An 18,970-nucleotide genomic window follows, 5' to 3' on the forward strand; every position below is an offset into this window, starting at 1 on the left:
TACTATGCAATTGCTATTCTAGCGCTGCTATTGGACGAGATCGTTAGTCGATTTCAAAGAAAACCTCTATGCCTCAGATTTGTGAGTGCACTCAGTAAGGGAAAACAAGGAAATTAAACCTCTTTGAATTAAAATAGCTGAGCTTCTATTTTACCAATAGCAACTAACTAACTGTGGTTCCTATTAAATAATAACGCATTGTATTAAATTATCAATGTTCTTTGTGTTGTATCTTAAAATTAAACAATATAATATATACTTCCTATTTGGTATAGTATGAGGTCCAGAAGTGTACATAGAGAAGGAAACACCGACTATCTTGGTGGCTTTGACTCCCAGAGTTCCATTCTCTGCCAACCAACGGCCAATGTTATTAATTTAGTCACCCATCAGCCATGTCAAGGTGTTAGTGTAGTGTCAGTTCGTTCGTATGGTGAGATTTTATCATTGTGTGGTTTGTGTTTAGTGCTTGATTTACATATTGTGTGGATAATTCACCTCAAAATGAGCTGGGGAACGGAACTTTGGGTAAGTCTATTGGTCATGATGGAATCTTTAAAAACTCATGTTGAATGTTTATGTAGGTTCCACAGGTCACTTAGTCCGGGATAATCGTAATACATTGCAGTTTTCATGTGAGGCTAATGATTTAATATTCGCTGTAAACTCTAATTTATTTATTTTGGAAACGCAAAATTTGTATATCCACTCCACTCTCAGGAAGAAAATGTTAATGCTCAACACATAAATTTTAACTGTTATTTTAAAATTAAATTGTGGACTACAGCAGTGACAGACCGAATGGTATGTTTGATTTATCAGACATTAACTCCACACTATATTTTCATAATGGAATTTTGTCTATTTCTTCATAGAATACTGATGAGCCAAATTTTACTTCTGTAAATTCTGTAATGTAAACTCTGGTCAAAACTTTTATAACCTTGGTTGTCCAGATGAATAAGTATAGCCTAATCATCAGATACATAATCAATATTGGGTACACACATAGTTTGACTTTATTGTCTAACAATGTTTTATACTTTTCCTTCATTCTATAATTTGATCTTTAGACAATTTAACTGTTAAAGTAGACATCAAAATTAATCAGAATTTTTAGATTGGCTTATTAAATTAGGTACCATTTACAAGTTTCAGTTGCTTAATCTTATAAATAAAAATGAATGCGGAAATGTGTTGGTTAGTGCTAATCTCGATAACGGCTGGACCAATTTTGTTAATTCTTTTTGTAAAATTTCCATTGAAATCCGAGGAAGGTTTTTATGAAGAAAAAGTTAAGAAACGTTACCTGGAATATTTTGGAATTTAGAAAAAATTTTGTTTATGTTTCATAATTCAAATTAAACTGGCACTAAACAGCTGTTGACAGGTATAGTTCGACAAACTTTCTGAAACATCTGTGTACATTAAAATTTTATCAATAATAAGTAAACAGTGCTTGATCGGTAGTGTAATGCAGGTAGTAAATAAAACATTAATATATATATATATATATATATATATATATATTTGACTCCATATTGCGCCAGTAACGAATTAAAACCATCTAATGCATTAGTACTGTTATGAAATTACTCTTAATGAACAAAGTTATGAATGTTTTCACATAAGTTACTTTAAACTGGTGGGCTTCCTTGATATTATGATATTACATTTTAACAATGGCTTATGGAAAAACAAAGAAATGAATACTAACATGCCTCAACGATTCATTCTTTCCCTGGCTACAATCAAAAACACACGTGTAACGCAAAACTTTAATAACGATTATTTTGGAATGTTGCATAACCTGAATAAGGATTTTCCTCTTATACCGAACGTAGCCTACATAAGAAGTAGGTAGGACTTCCCCCTAGGTCGTAATAGGCTTTCCAGTCCTACTTGTGTGTATTTTCTTCATCAGGACAAGTCAAACTCAACTATGTCAACACGATTTTGACCATAATAGATTTCCGAGAAGTAGATAATCGAACGTACATATAGTATTTTGAACAAGGCAATATGGCAAGCTAAACTGTGACAAGTAGGTACAGTAAGTGAATTTAAACGGTCTTAAGTATGTACTTTTTAACAGAAGTAGGCATCTCGGTCCTACGTAAGTATATATATTTTGTCTTTGTCAGAAGAACAAGGCAAACTCTACTATGGTACTGGAAATTTCTTAGACCTGAAATATATGAAAAGGACTGGAAATATACGCCTTTTGACCGAAGTAAGTTTACGAGACCTGTGTGATCCGAGTTTTGTGTTTTCTTGATCGGAACGACAAGGCAGATTTAGCTGTGACGTTATGTATATAATTAATTAGAACCAGAAATGCTCCTACACGTGCCAAACATGATATAATAATTAAGTTAAAGGGTAGGGTACCATAAGCGGACCCGGTTTTTTATATCGAAGAATGTAATCATCGATACCTAATATTCGCATCTCAAATCCTAGACTATCAATCGATATAAAAGTATATATCTTTAGTCCTCAATAACAATCATATGTTTTAAATTTAAATATGAATTTAATGTTTACAGTGCTCAAACAAATTATTATAACCAAAATTATGAAAACTGAAGACGACCATATTTGCTCCTCTCACAGTTACAGTTGTTTCTTTCAGACAAATTTCACATAATGGGTTTTTCAGTATGAATCCAAAATGTTGAAGCCACTAAAACATGTCCTATCATCTTTCAAAGCAATGTCGTGTAGTTTTCTAAAATTGACTGCCATTTTTAATAATAAATGTTACTTACGTCATGTAAAATTGAAATATTACCGTACGTGTATTATTTGAAAGTGTTTACTGCTGTTGATATAGGTTTTTTAAGTTAATTGTTCAAAATAATTCATCAGTATCGATTGATTATATCGATGGTTGTGATTAAATAATATCGTTTTCCAATTTCGATATAAAAAACCGGGTCCGCTTATCGTACCCTACCCAAGTTAAACTCTGATACTATTTACCATGGACTTAAATAATATGTACCTGATGTATGCCTACTTACATTTTAAAATTTTTATAGGACACCCATCGTAATTTCTTTTATTAAGTAATACAAGGACTTCGGTTCTAAAGATTGCGTGTGAAGCCGCGGGTAACAGCTAGTAGGATATATAAACTACAGTAACATAACCTCAAGGGTAGAGTTTGTTAATGATGGAGAGGGGTAGACTTTAATAAGCGGCCTACACTCATTATTTGATTGCTATTATTTGTTATTGCTATTAATGGTTCAATTATTTTTATCTGAAGGAATAATTCGATATTACAACTGATTTAACTTAGCATATGATTTGAACTTATTAGTTGTAGTAATTTTTAATGTAAACCACAATCAACAAGAAGTAACTGATTACTAAGACTTTGAAAGTGGCGATGGATATGAGGGAAAATATGTGAGATATTTCTCACAAGTGACGAAATTTGTTCGAGTGGCTTCAACATGTGGGTTAGTTAGGCTCCTGGTAACACATGGAGAGAATTCTTTTCTTCATTTCACAAAAGCAGTTTCCCATTGATATCAAGCTGGGCAAGTTATAAATATTGTAAGGTTCCTTTGATATCTATGTCTAGGCCGTAGTTGGTTATGAGATTCTAGACTGTTATGATAATTTATTGTAACTTATTGATTTTTACTTATCAAAGCTGCTTACTTATTACTTCGATAATATATCGAATTGTTTGATAATAGAAATCAAATAACCTAGGCTATTTAAAAGTAGGTCGATTATTAAAGTCTCCTCATGGAGAGACCTGAATAAATGGCCTTCACTCATTTTAGTCGATTGTTATCATCAAACGATTTGATATATTATTCAACTTTGATGTTATATAATAATTGTGCAACAAGAATTATATTGCATTCACAAAAAATAAAATAATACATTACAATATTTAGGATAGTAAGATAAATTTAACAATGAAAATTAAAAATTTATAGTATTTATAGCTTGATCTGATATCAGTGAGTAGCTGGTTTTATGAAATAAAGGAAAGGATTTTCCCTTGACAAATGCAATTCCCTGCAGTTAAAAAAAAATGTAAAAGATGGTCCGCTAGACAGTCTGCCGGTAATGGTAATCCACTTGTCTAACTCATGACTGTTCTTTTAATTGCTTCACACAATTCCCTCAATTCATCACCATTTACAAATTATCCAAATATTAGTTACTTCTTGTATTTTGTTTACATTAAACATGACCATAATTAATAAGTTAAATAATTAAGTGTAATATCAAATTATTCATTTCATAAAAACAGTCAAAACATTTTAGATAACCAAATGACGAGTGTTCTACCTTTTAACTCACCCCCAACCAATAACAATCTAAAACCACTTTTAACCTACTGTACCCTGGCGAAGTGAACTATTATTAGCACCATGAATATTAGCACAGAAGCTATTAAAATTAAATGCCACAAAATTAATAACTTGAATTTTTCTAAATCTCTACTTAACTTTAACATACTAGGGACTGGAAGAAAATTTGATATTTAAGACCAAATTATTTTAACAATCTAAACTTTAATTAGTACCATGAATAGGTATGTAGAGTACGATAAGCGGACCTGGTTTTTATATCGATTAGTATAATCATCGCTACTTAATATTCATATATCGAGTAGGAGTCTATCAATTATATCAACATATTTATGGTCATAATAACAATCATATTTGAAATTACAATAAATAATATAATACAAGTAATGACAATTCATAAATAGTAAAGGATCAATAGCTATTAAACAAACCATTTAGAACTGGAAATAGGAAAAACTTATAAATAATAATGAAATGATAACAATATAACAAACATTTACGACAGAAAATACAAAATATGCGTAACTACTGTATTTATGTTTTCTCCTGGGTAGCAATAATTAACCGCTTTCAAGAAGTTTTTAGAAAATTGTATTTCTCTTCCGTACAAATACTCACATAGATGATCTGCAAGCAGGTCGGCTGATGGACCACTTCTTAACTTCATTTCTCAGTCCTCACGAGCTTTTAACTGTGCTATTTTCTATAAAAGACTGTATGTTCACTATTATGAAAAAGTGTTTACAAGTTAGTTATTGTTAACGAATCAGTATCGGTTCATTATATCGATAGTTAAAATTGAATAATACTGTTTGTCAATATCAATATATAAACCAGGTCCTCTTATCGTACTCTACCTCCACAAATTTTAGCATAGGTACTAATTACTGTAAAATCGAATCAGTATCGGTTCATTATATCGATAGTTAAAATTGAATAATACTGTTTGTCAATATCAATATATAAACCGGGTCCTCTTATCGTACTCTACCTCCACAAATTTTAGCATAGGTACTAATTACTGTAAAATCAACAGGACGTGCATAACAAAGTTCCTGTGAAGGGTCGGATGTGAAAGCCTTCAAAGTGGGCTACAGTCTTGCACACTGCTGGAGATAAATGACAAATATTTTCTTTCATATTGTACTTACATGTATACCCTAAGTATAAAAATTACAGTATCTGATTAATTAATTAATTACAGTAATGGATACGATTCAAAGTGTATTGTAATTTCAAGGAAAATATTGAATTGAATCATTCTTATCATGTTTCAAAAATCATACTTCGCTATTTAGATGACAAATGGGTTTTTAATTAGTTTCAATGCTAAAATTCATGGTGATAATTACAATTTTCATCATCAGTAACATGATGTAGCCTAAAAGCATTTAAAACCTCTTTAACATTTGTGTATATATTTAGTACTGATAGGTACAAACTCATTTCCACATCAGATTTTCATATATACTCCCAAAACTGTCTTAGCAAAAAATTCGAACTAACATGTGAAGTTCAGGTTATATCCAAAATTGATCTAGGCTTAATTGATAAGCTTTCGTGATTAACCCTCAAGAATTTTGATAACGTGTTATACTAATAGGTACTAAGTTATCTCAAAGGATGTTTTCCATTCATTGCTGTCAGTTTGGCACAAGTACTGAAATTGCTGCCACAGGCTGTACTGACAGCAATAGGAACTTCTGTCACCCTACTAAACTATCCTTTTTCAAGTTTGTTTTAATATTTATGGCTTTCCACATCCTAATTTCTTTGTTTCACTATTGAAACACAAGAAATAATATAATTTGGGTAATACAACTTACATATTTTCGCATGTACCATATACATTTAAACACAAAAGAGGAACATGTAGACAACTCCATCTCCTTAAATACATGACCAAGCAAAGCTAGGTACAACAGTTTTAACAGATCTGTGGAAAACTCACTGTATTGCTTCAATTTTCCGATTATGGTTAGTATTATTTTTACTGATAACTGCAGTGTGCGTTGCAAATTCTATATATTCCATACCATAGGTAAACTCAAACATTTGAATGCTCCTGGGGGCACTTGAATGAAACTGATATAAAAGAATGATAACGAATGTTGAAATTCTTGCGTACATATCTGTTTGATTTTTAATTTTCTACCAAAGTCTGTACATTTTACAAATTCTATGAAAACATCTATTGAGGTATATAAAACAGCTGGATTACTCAAACAAATGTGTTAAATCCACTAACCAGCTAATATCACTTTATTTTTTGTGATGACTTACACTTGTTTTTATAAAACAAATGAAATAATTTGTTTGTCATAATGGCAGTTACATGCAGTGATAAAGTCAAATTTTAAACAAATGCCTCGTCAAAAACTAATATTATTATAACTATATATACATGTATTATATTATAACTCAAATGTTAAAACAGGCAATCATTAAATAATGAAGTAGAAATGAGACATCCAATGTGGTTTTGTGGACTAGAGTTAAAATAGTAACTTAAAAAACAATAAAATAAATTAAAACAACAAGAAAAATTAACAAATATATTAATATTAAAAGAGGCTTATGAATAAATATGGCACAGAGATAACAATACTGGCTGGCCTGAAGTAACAAAATAACAACATGATACATTTTAATGAATGAACAAAACAATAACAAACAATTGCATTAAAAGAATATATCTTGACATGTGAGGAAGTCAGTCAAAGAATAAAAGGGGTTCTTCAAGAGTCAGGCAATTAGAATTATTAACTTATTTTTAAATATCTGCATGTTATACTTATAAATGAGGTTACCTAACTTATTGTAAACTCTCTTGTTATCATTGTATGGCTCATCAAAGTTTTACTCATCAAACGGATTTGATCATCTAGCTATGGATTATCTAGAGGTACTTGTTTCCAAAGTGAGCCTATAGAATAACATAACATAGTTAACTTATTGGTCTTAAGGAAATGAGTTTTGACTATTAAATGTTAATATTTGTGCATCATACTTAAAAAATTTGGATCCTACTTGCCTAAAATAGATAGGTGCAGTTCTGGTTTCATGTCACAAAAATAATTAAACTACTAATACATTTATATCTACCATCAATATTAAAACATAAACTAATAATATCGATTTTATCAAGCTATACTGTATAAGGTGATTATAAGGACGCCACTCTGTCCCTATCTACTTCGGAACGGTACTTTCCCGACCTCAGATCACGTGTCACATCGCACAAAATGATCTGACGTCGGAAATGCCTCTGGCCATCAGTGCGGGGCTTCTGTGTTGCGGCGTTACTGCCCGCTTATGGGGAAAACAGAGAAACAACCCTAGAGATGTCCATTTGATGGTGCCTTATCAAAATATTAAAATTTTCATTTCATGTGTATACACTATTAATTGTAATTGGCACGTGTTTTAACGTAATTTAATTTTGCTGCTCAACACGACTTATATTGATGTGAGAATCCTCCGAACAGGCTCGCCTTAGAGGAATCGCACCTTGTTTTTCTCTTTTGATATAGAATATTGTTCTGTTACCCATAAATTGTTCATACTATTTGCTAGATGCAATGTGTGTCACACAATGTCAGTGGTCTTTATCCTATGTATTTGTTGTGAATCCTGTTTATGAGATAAATAAAATCAAACTCTGATTACGTGAGCACTCTTTAAGGGTTAACTTTAACATTTTCTGTTTATAGTATGTAGCCTATGTATATTATATCGCATAATAACAAGTAGTGGATAGGGACAGAGTGGTTTCCGTATAATACCAAAGTACTCAAAAAACTAAAGAGGATTCTAAGGGAATAATTGAAAATTATAATCTCTTTGACATAAGAGCTGTGTATTTATCCCATGTGTCTGCTACCGCTGGGCGGGTTAGGTGGAAGTAACAGATAAGATTCTAAAGATATTGTAGGTGGAAGTTACAGATAAGATGCTAAAGATATTGTAGGTGGAAGTAACAGATAAGATGCTAAAGATATTGTAGGTGGAAGTAACAGATAAGATGCTAAAGATATTGTAGGTGGAAGTAACAGATAAGATGCTAAAGATATTGTAGGTGGAAGTAACAGATAAGATGCTAAAGATATTGTAGGTAGGTGGAAGTAACAGATAAGACGCTAAAGATATTGCAGTATTATACCTTCGTCGGAGTACAGAATTGTGTACAGTTTGTGGGGTTGTCTCAGCACCTCCTGGTACACCTGGCAGATACACTAGCCTCCACTTCCGCCCCAAGTGCTCCCTCCACTCTTCGCTACCCCCACACTTCCGGTTGTCACTGGCGCCCCTGTCTGTAGGCTCGTTCTTCTACGTAGGCACTCCCTATGTCGTGTCCCCGTCGCCAGGTGATGTTCGATCTCAACTGAGATCTAGACGAAGGAATTCACCCTACAACTTCTCGTGCATTCGAAATCAACTAACTAACCCTTTTAATGTATCATCGATCAACATATTATAACTGCAGGTTGTAGAGTTTCAATTCAGTCGTTTTATAGATAGTTAGTAGATTAACATGCTGTGATTTATTTGTTTTATGCTTTAATTAAGTTTGAACCAGTAACATGGTGATCTTATCGAAATTTTGATCATAGCTGTTAAATGCAGTATCACACAGTAATGGGTGTTTTGACAGTGTGCTGTATCGATGGTTTCTTTTCGATATATTTTTGTTCCGAGAGTATGTCTGCAATTGATCCACCATCGATTAATTACGTCGATGCGAGACGCGAGTGTATTTATAGACAGAGCAAGTTACGTTCACCACCGGTTTTGTCTTCAACCGGTAGTATCGATTAATTCCATCGATACGTTGTCTGTCACCTTAGGTCACGATCGTGGCCAGGCGCTACCGATGGTGTCCGAGCAGTGCAGCCAACCTGTGGAAGCAGACGGAAGAATCGCACATTGTTACGGTAACAATGGGGACGCGTGTCGTGATCCGCGGATCGGGATTGGAGATGTACGGTCGAGGCTGGCATTGGGATTCGTGACGCTTTTTGTATCGCTGGGATTCGCACCAAGGGGGAACGGACTGGATTGTCGGTTTGTGATTGCACTTCGCGTCGGTTCAGTTTTAGTTCGTAATCGTTAAACTGTACCTTATACCGTTTCATATTAAAAGCACCTAACAACGGTCGTAAAATTAACTTTTTCTAAATATATCGCTTTTGACAATTCGTCAGTTGCACCGACCTTTCAAGGAATGCATTGTGAACATCCCAAGTAATTTCTTTTTATTACAAAACTTGACTACAAGTATGATATATACTACCCTAAACTGTAATAAAAAACCTATATTTTCATTATTGTAAGAAAAATGATTATAACTTTGAAATAAGGACTTGAACTCTACATACGGGTTTGCTGTCCTCAGAATAAAATCTATTGCACATGTTATTCAAAATGTAATTTCTTATCAAACGGAAACTGTTGATCTGATTGCTTTCTAAGTTCGTTTAGTGTAGCCTACATGACAGTTTAGGGCAGATTATATGGTAGAAACTAACCATGGTGATGGTTGTTGAAACATGCTATATAAATCTTTACAAACTGTATGAGAAAGGCAACAATTATAGAAGTTTCTGAATAGAAAGTTAAATACAAAGTTTAATTTTCAAATTTTCTGTAGTGTAGGCCAATGATTCATCTCTACATCGAGAAAGACCAGACCAAATGCTATTTTCGCTGTGTACCGAATGTACAAATAAGAAGCAAACTCTGTGTAAGGGTATGTTAGGAAGGTAATTGGTTGATTCAACAATTGTCAGAAAATTGCTAAAATTAAAAAAAAAAAACTATCTGTTACTTCCGCACATCTTTAAACGATTGCCACATCAGTTGTAGTGTTGTATGTCAATGAGGATGATTCTAGATATTTAAAATATTCTGTATATGCCGGCAAAAGACGGACGACTGATGGGTGGGGGAGGGTGGTAGGAGGGCGAGGGCATGTTATCGATTGCGTGTCACCAGACAGACAGACAGACCAGAGTTGCGTGCACGAGGCTGAGTCATCCCCCTGCACGTTTATACACGTGGGGGAATTGCCCCCTGAGCGCACAGGTTAAGTTAACCTCGTTTGGGTGGCCGAACCGGCCGGCGCGGCGCACGTGGAAGTAAACATTTTAAAATGGAAATTAGTTTATCGCCTCTGGATATATTTCTCTACAGAATTATTGAGTGCTATCGATCGTGAATGGTTTATCCATGGTAAACATCGATCGGTAGTAAACCGGGATCTGCTGTCGTAGTAGACTGTATTGAAGTGCCCACAGCAATGTGCACCAATACAGCCCCAAGGCACGTCCAGAATAGTGTACCATGTTACATTTGGTACATTCGATAATTGTATATAAGTATATAATGTAATGGAAGGAGAAAACATTTAAAACGAAAGTAACAAATGCTACTTTGCTCTATTTCACCTTTCCACTCTCGGCACTCGCATTTGTTTTAATGCTACATCGTTTGACACATAGGCTGCGAAAACGCTCAGCCTGGTTTACCCTGCTGAAGTTCAGTGTACAGTGTAACCCAGATGCAGTGGCGTAGCTACCTTGGGTGGCACCCCATCGAAAGTTAAAAGTAAAAAGTGCGAGACGGGGAATCCCCCACGACAGCGTTAGGCACTCTTGCGGGAATCCCCGAATTATATATAGAACTGAGTTAGTGCTAGTGGAGGAATCCCGAAAAAGAAATTTTTGAGCTAGCGATTTATTTATTGTTTGTTTGTACATTGTTATTAAAGTTGAGAGACCGGGTGGATGTCACCCCAAAAAGGGTGACACCCGGTGCGGCCCGCCCCCGCCGCCCCCCATGCTACGCCACTGCCCAGATAAAGCATTGTCTCATCAGATGCACAATTATACTGTTTAAGACACGATCCCCAGCAACCGAGATTTCTATTCTTAACATAGGCGGGAAAGGTTCATTCAATACGAATGTTGAATTGGAATTTACCTCCATTTCCACCTCCAGATGGAATAAGCGGAAGTGAATATGCTAATCCAACATGTACGGTCCAGTGTCTGTGTAAGCCAGTTTTGTTCCACGAATCTTTGCCTGGTTTTTAAGGCTAAACATTTCGTAGGTTTTATTAATGAGAGTAAACCTATGGCCAAAGTATTTAGGCTGATTAATAATTAGCTATAGTTTAGCTCCAACGAAGTCAAAATGTCCGATGTACAAAATACCAAACCATTAAGAGAGATTCGTCTGATTTTCTATCATACGCACTCTATCATAATCTTAGGTTTTAGTTTTGGTTGTGTGGGTTGATTTAAATCGTATCTTTAGATAAAGTACTGAATTTATACAATAATTATCTAAACGTCCAGTTTGATGTTGCAAAACTTGCATTGAGACTAAGTACAGTTAAGTTTTGTTGTTACACACCTTATCCAAATTGCGAGTTCGGGTATAGCACTGGACACCCCTTATCCACACTCAGGAGGGTCACATAATTGCTCGCTAATAGCCTCCGCAGCTTAGACAGTTGTAGCGGATAATCCAATCGTAGATCTGTTTCGATCACGTGAACCGTCGACAAATTGACTTGGGCACAAGTAACCGCTGTGCCATTCCTCACACTTCACCTGCAGTGAAGAGAAGGCAGTAATTGTAGTTCAGGTCGACAGAGATCTGTTTCTGTATCACGTTCCAGACGGAATCTGTTAAATCCCATCTCGGAAATAACCGGTTGGCCTGCCATAGACTTTCTACAAGAAAGTTGAGTCCATTCTTGGTTAAATATTGTTCAGGTTCTCTTAGGGTTGCCAAGACGTTTCGTCGAGTGTACACATGGGGAAACTCCTCTCGATACGCTCTGCTACCTTTCTCTGTTCATGTCTCTGGTATACCTCTCAATACGCTCTGCTACCTTTCTCTGTTCATGTCTCTGTCATACCTCTCGATACGCTCTGCTACCTTTCCTCTGTTCATGTCTCTGGTATACCTCTCAATACGCTCTGCTACCTTTCTCTGCTCATGTCCCTGTCATACCTCTCAATACGCTCTGCTGTCTTCCTCTGTTCATGTCTCTGGTATACCTCTCAATACGCTCTGCTACCTTTCTCTGCTCATGTCCCTGTCATACCTCTTAATACGCTTTGTTACCTTCCTCTGTTCATGTCTCTGGTATACCTCTCAATACGCTCTGCTACCTTTCTCTGTTCATGTCTCTGGTATACCTCTCAATACGCTCTGCTACCTTCCTCTGTTCATGTCTCTGGTATACCTCTCAATACGCTCTGCTACCTTTCTCTGTTCATGTCTCTGGTATACCTCTCGATACGCTCTGCTGTCTTCCTCTGTTCATGTCTCTGGTATACCTCTCAATACGCTCTGCTACCTTTCCTCTGTTCATGTCTCTGGTATACCTCTCAATACGCTCTGCTACCTTTCCTCTGTTCATGTCTCTGGTATACCTCTCAATACGCTCTGCTGTCTTCCTCTGTTCATGTCTCTGGTATACCTCTCAATACGCTCTGCTACCTTTCTCTGTTCATGTCTCTGGTATACCTCTCAATACGCTCTGCTCCCTTTCTCTGTTCATGTCTCTGGTATACCTCTCAATACGCTCTGCTGTCTTCCTCTGTTCATGTCTCTGGTATACCTCTCAATACGCTCTGCTCCCTTCCTCTGTTCATGTCTCTGGTATACCTCTCAATACGCTCTGCTGTCTTCCTCTGTTCATGTCTCTGGTATACCTCTCAATACGCTCTGCTGTCTTCCTCTGTTCATGTCTCTGGTATACCTCTCAATACGCTCTGCTGTCTTCCTCTGTTCATGTCTCTGGTATACCTCTCAATACGCTCTGCTGTCTTTCTCTGTTCATGTCTCTGGTATACCTCTCAATACGCTCTGCTGTCTTCCTCTGTTCATGTCTCTGACACTCCTCTCATGCATTCTAATTGGTGATCATTTTTAAGAATGCCTTAAACATCTGTTATTTGTTTTAATAAATTACATATTTAAATTTTATAAAGATATTGTATCAGTAATAACAAAATATACCTGACAACAAAGATGTATATTGTTGAGTGACATTCAACAATATACTGCGTAGTTAGGAATCATGTACAGTTGTGTGTGTGTATATATATATATATATATATATATATATATATATATATATATATATAAGGTTGTAACATAGGTGCCTGTCCCGGGGTTCGATGCAGACACCGTAGTCGGCCACATATGTGGGAATCGAAGATTTGGATGTTGCATTTTCTGTGGTAGATTGAGATATCCATAGAAGTAAACAGTTACAGTCTACTCCGTCTCTGACCCGCATAGACTCCTAGAAACTAACTATTGCCACTGTTCCTAAAGTAGGACCAAAGTACTATAGGGTTACTTCTGAAACGCCAGTTCCAGACCTAGAACACCACGCTGAAGGTATTCGCTGGCCGCCACGCCCCACTGCGTCGTAGCCCACTCGCCCAAGGCCGCTGGCCGCTTCGGCTCTGTGGGCGACACAACACTTTTATATCACCCTGTCTACGTCCCGCGGGCGCCCACTCACCCTCGTGTAGTAATCACCTTGTTTGGTGTCCGGCCCATTGTGAATCCATCCTGAACCCGATCTGCTTTGTGGCGTAACTTTACGTTCTCTCTTTCCAGAGGTCTTCTTGTTCTTACAGAGGCCACTTTGTCTATGTCTGCTAATATTATAAACGGAAGGAAACAGGATTTTCCGGACATCTTTCATCGTTCAGTGATACAAAAAATCAGTTGTAAACACTACACAGTTCACAGCTCAAAAAGCCTTTATTTCCCATAAATTGAAAAAAATATATATATATTTCCAAGTACTTGGCACAGCACGCGTGGAAAGATTTTAAATATATTTTATTTAGTATATTAATTACAAGGCTATCCTACAGTTCGAGATACTACGTTTCGATATCTACAATCTGATCCCTTCTTCAGGTAAATAACTAACCCAACACATAATTACAAACTAGGTTAAATTAAACTAATCATACCAGAGCGTTGTGACTCGCAAATGGCGATCGTCACGGCAGAACAAGATGGGGCAAAAAAGGAAGAGAAGGAAGGATGTCCGGAAAAACTCCTTCACAATTCTTCCATCGTCAAAAAAAAACTTCAAACAAAGAAACAAAAAGAGTTGAAGTTAACCTTTACGGGTGTCACTTGGTATCTGAGCTTGAATTTAAGTATTATTTCGAGGGATTTTTTTCTTTGGCGTCATCCCACAATTCTTGCCAAAAAGAAAAAAATATCCTTTGAGATAGTACTAAAATTCAAGCTCAGATCACGTGAGCGCTCGTAAAGGTTAACTTTGACTTTGTTACTACTAGTAACACATTTATGATAACCTAATCTAAACCTACTTATATCGCGTAATAACAATTTAAAGATAGGGACATAGTAAGTTCTGTGTAATACCAAAGTACCAAATACAGTTAAACCATATCGCCAGTGCTAATTGAAACAGAGTACTAGACTGATAGTTGGTAACCTCAAAATAACTGGTCACCAAAGTTGTCGGGTCACAGATTCACGAGCTGAGTTCCGGCCGGAAGTCGGTTCGGGTGACCCTGGACCTTTGACCCCTTTAGCGGAATGCAAGAGACAAGGAAACAGCGATTGCTCTCAGAATAGGCTTGGGACCGAAAAAATCTGTTTCAGGTAAAGTGGTGAGCCGACTCGAGTTTTGATTTTAGAAGTTTAAATGTTGGACGCGATTCATTTCATCTAAATTCTGTTGAGCTTTAGACAAATAACCTTTCCACCACAGACAATGTAATTACTCCTATAGCTTATTGAATACTTCTTGTTGTTCTGCGTTGTTCTCTGTTGTTGTACTTAATATTTTTGTTTGTAAGTTTCCATTTGTTATTTATTACTACTGTTGTTAAGCTCGACTGTTTGATTTTTCTTTAATATGTTCAGTTCTCATATCGTAATTGCATTGTTGGTCTATTGTTTTTCTTACTTCATACTTTATTATCTGTTACTTGTTACTGTCTATAGTTTATATTGTTAACCTACTCATGTTATTATTAGTATCCTTGTTATTTATGAAAACATTGTTAATTACTTTTATATTATATATTTTGTTCAAGCATGCTATCTCTACCATAATATAATCAATAATTGTAAAAATGGGTTACTGTTGGAAATAAAATAAAATAAATAACAGAACAATATGAAATAATAAATGTGTTTATCACAATTTTTATTCTGAAAGTTCGAGTAACACAATAACCAATTTAAGTTATAGAAGACCTCAACGAGTTTTGTTTTAAAATAATTTAGTGTTGTCTTTTTGTTTTGTTTAATTGTTTTTTTAATTTCATATCAAGCAGGGACTTATTTTTTACGTATTTTATTATACGTATTTTTCAACCAACAATATTCTAAAAAATGTAAATTGTCGCTTTACCAAACACGTAAAAGCTTTCGCAGCTGGTGGTTGAAATGAGGTGTTTTCAAAATAATTTAGTGTTGTCTTTTTGTTTTGTTTAAATTTTCAATTTCATATCAAGCCTGTAGGCCTACATAGCGTATTTATGAACTAACGATACTCTAAACAGTGTAAATAGAGACGACGCTTTACCAAAAACGTGAAAGGTATAATTTGTATTTTTCACAGATGGTGATTGAAGTGAAATGTTTGCGCCTCCTTGATTATCCGGTTGTAAAGAAGAGCTCGCCAATGATCAGAACGCGAGTTGAGACAGTTAACACTGTAGAACTTTTTTTATTTTATTTTTTTAGTGATGAGGCAGTGCTCTTCTGTGTAATCGTTCTATTACTGGTAAATAATCTGGCCTGATACGACAATTTTCAGCCGTTGACGCCGCATTAGGTTTCTCTTCTATCAGGGGATGAAGCTGTTGGATTGGTCTGCAGACACTCACACTCGCGACTCTCGGACTCTATGATGGCACATACGTACAGGCGGCGGCGCGGCGCAGCTTCGCAATAAAAGTCGGGACCAAACAGAAACACGTGTACAGAGCTGTACAACAATAGTCGGTGTTTACTGCTCGCTTCCTGTCACTCATGGTACAGCAACAAACTACCGTACTGTACACTGTACACTCTGTACACTGGTGGCATGTGAGCTGATCGTGTCGGCAGGCTACTGCTCCATACACAGCTGCAATACGTGAAAAGTAAGTTTAAGTAAAGTATTAAATATAAACGGAGACAATCTGAATATCTTAAAAAGTTTTGCTAGACCATTATTTATTTAAATTTTACAGAATTTGAAATAGTAATTAATGCGAAATTTAACAATATGCGATAAATTATACGATGAATATAAATATATTTACGTTTGTTGTTATTACATAGCGATAACCTCATTTTTGTTTAGGAAATAATGTGAGACAAACGTTCACTTAAACGTTTCACTGTACGTAATCTAAGGTAGCAGTGTGGTTGGAACCGAGATTGTAACGGTGCGACAGACGACGAGATTGTAACGGTGCGACAGACGACGAGATTGTAACGGTGCGACGGACGACGAGAATGTAACGGTGCGACGGACGACGAGATGGTAACGGTGCGACGAACACCGCGATTGTAACGGTGCGACGGACGACGAGATTGTAACGGTGCGACGGACGACGAGATTGTAACGGTGCGACGGACTACGAGATTGTAACGGTGCGACGGACACCGCGATTGTAACGGTGCGACGGGCGTCGAGATGGTAACGGTGCGACGGACGACGAGATTGTAACGGTGCGACGGACTACGAGATTTTAACGGTGCGACGGACACCGCGATTGTAACGGTGCGACGGGCGTCGAGATGGTAACGGTGCGACGGGCGTCGAGATTGGTAACGGTGCGACGGACGACGGATTGTAACGGTGCGACAGACGACGAGATTGTAACGGTGCGACCGGACACCGCGATGGTAACGGTGCGACGGACGACGAGATGGTAACGGTGCGACGGACTACGATATGGTAACGTTGCGACGGACTACGAGATTGTAACGGTGCGACGGACTACGAGATTGTAACGGTGCGACGGACTACGAGATTGTAACGGTGCGACGGACACCGCGATTGTAACGGTGCGACGGGCGTCGAGATGGTAACGGTGCGACGGACACCGCGATTGTAACGGTGCGACGGACTACGAGATTGTAACGGTGCGACGGACACCGCGATTGTAACGGTGCGACGGGCGTCGAGATGGTAACGGTGCGACGGACTACGAGATTGTAACGGTGCGACGGACACCGCGATTGTAACGGTGCGACGGGCGTCGAGATTGTAACGGTGCGACGGACTACGAGATTGTAACGGTGCGACGGACACCGCGATTGTAACGGTGCGACGGACACCGCGATTGTAACGGTGCGACGGGCGTCGAGATTGTAACGGTGCGACGGACACCGCGATTGTAACGGTGCGACGGGCTACGAGATTGTAACGGTGCGACGGACTACGAGATTGTAACGTTGCGACGGGACTACGAGATTGTAACGGTGCGACGGGCTACGAGATTGTAACGTTGCGACGGACTACGCGATTGTAACGTTGCGACGGGCGTACGAGATTGTAACGTTGCGACGGACTACGAGATTGTAACGTTGCGACGGGCTACGAGATGGTAACGTTGCGACGGGCTACGAGATGGTAACGTGCGACGGGCGGTGCGACGGGACGGGCTACGAGATGGTAACGGTGCGACGGGCTACGAGATTGTAACGGTTGCGACGGGCTACGAGATTGTAACGTTGCGACGGACTACGAGATTGTAACGTTGCGACGGGCTACGAGATTGTAACGTTGCGACGGCTACGAGATGGTAACGTTGCGACGGGCTACGAGATGGTAACGTTGCGGCGGATTACGAGATTGTAACGGTGCGACGGGCGTCGAGCTTCTATGAGTGCCACGGATGACGCGGCTGTAATTCCTATCACAGTGTCAGCTGCAGACATACGAAGTGATGACAGCTAGACTATAACATGTCAGGTCTCCCATCTACAAGTGTGACACTGTTAGTCTTGGCGTTATGAATTGAGTAATCAATGTGACATTTGACGGCAGTTAGGTACAGTAGATAAGTTTCTAAGTAAGAAATGTTCATCGTTCATCTTTTACTTACGACTCCTTCGTTTCATCGTGTTATCAGTTCTAAACCCTAACCATATAGATGGTAACATCTACAAGAGAATAATATTATAAATGTTTGTAATCAGTTGAGTATAATATAACATAGTGCACAGACTGTATTAGTGACGAAGCAAGTTTTTGACGCGGAGTTGTCACAATAGCGTGCAGTGTTGTCTAGTAGTAAACCGGGCAATCCTATCGATCCCTGTACCCCAGCGGGGTCCCTGAAGCCTTGTCTGTTCGGGCCAAATACCATTACACACTTTCAGAGACAAACGAATCAGGCAGGTTTTGGGGACCCATAGTGTATCAAGTGGAATCTAGAACATTGGTACTGCAGCGTCATGTTTGTTGGGAGCGGTTATGTCAAGTTGAAGGTCCAGGAAAAGAGTTGCACAACTCTGAATCCTTAACGTCATAAGAGAACATGAATCCGAAAAATTAAAGTATGCAGGTGTGTAGATTTGGTACGTGACTTGAGAATATCGTC

General features: G+C 37.6%; 1 protein-coding gene across 3 annotated transcripts in view; it reads left to right on the forward strand.

Annotated features, from left to right (window-relative positions):
- Positions 1–364: 364 nt before the first annotated feature.
- Positions 365–18,970, forward strand: part of LOC124360877 (formin-binding protein 1-like) — a 215,737-nt gene continuing 197,131 nt past the window's right edge. For all 3 annotated transcript variants that reach the window (XM_046814848.1, XM_046814849.1, XM_046814850.1), the window contains exon 1: positions 365–528. In XM_046814848.1, the coding sequence (XP_046670804.1) occupies positions 505–528 (24 nt within the window). In that variant the 5' untranslated portion in view covers positions 365–504. The remainder of the gene's footprint in view (positions 529–18,970) is intronic.

Source organism: Homalodisca vitripennis, chromosome 4, assembly GCF_021130785.1.
Source record: "Homalodisca vitripennis isolate AUS2020 chromosome 4, UT_GWSS_2.1, whole genome shotgun sequence".
NCBI lineage: Eukaryota > Metazoa > Arthropoda > Insecta > Hemiptera > Cicadellidae > Homalodisca > Homalodisca vitripennis.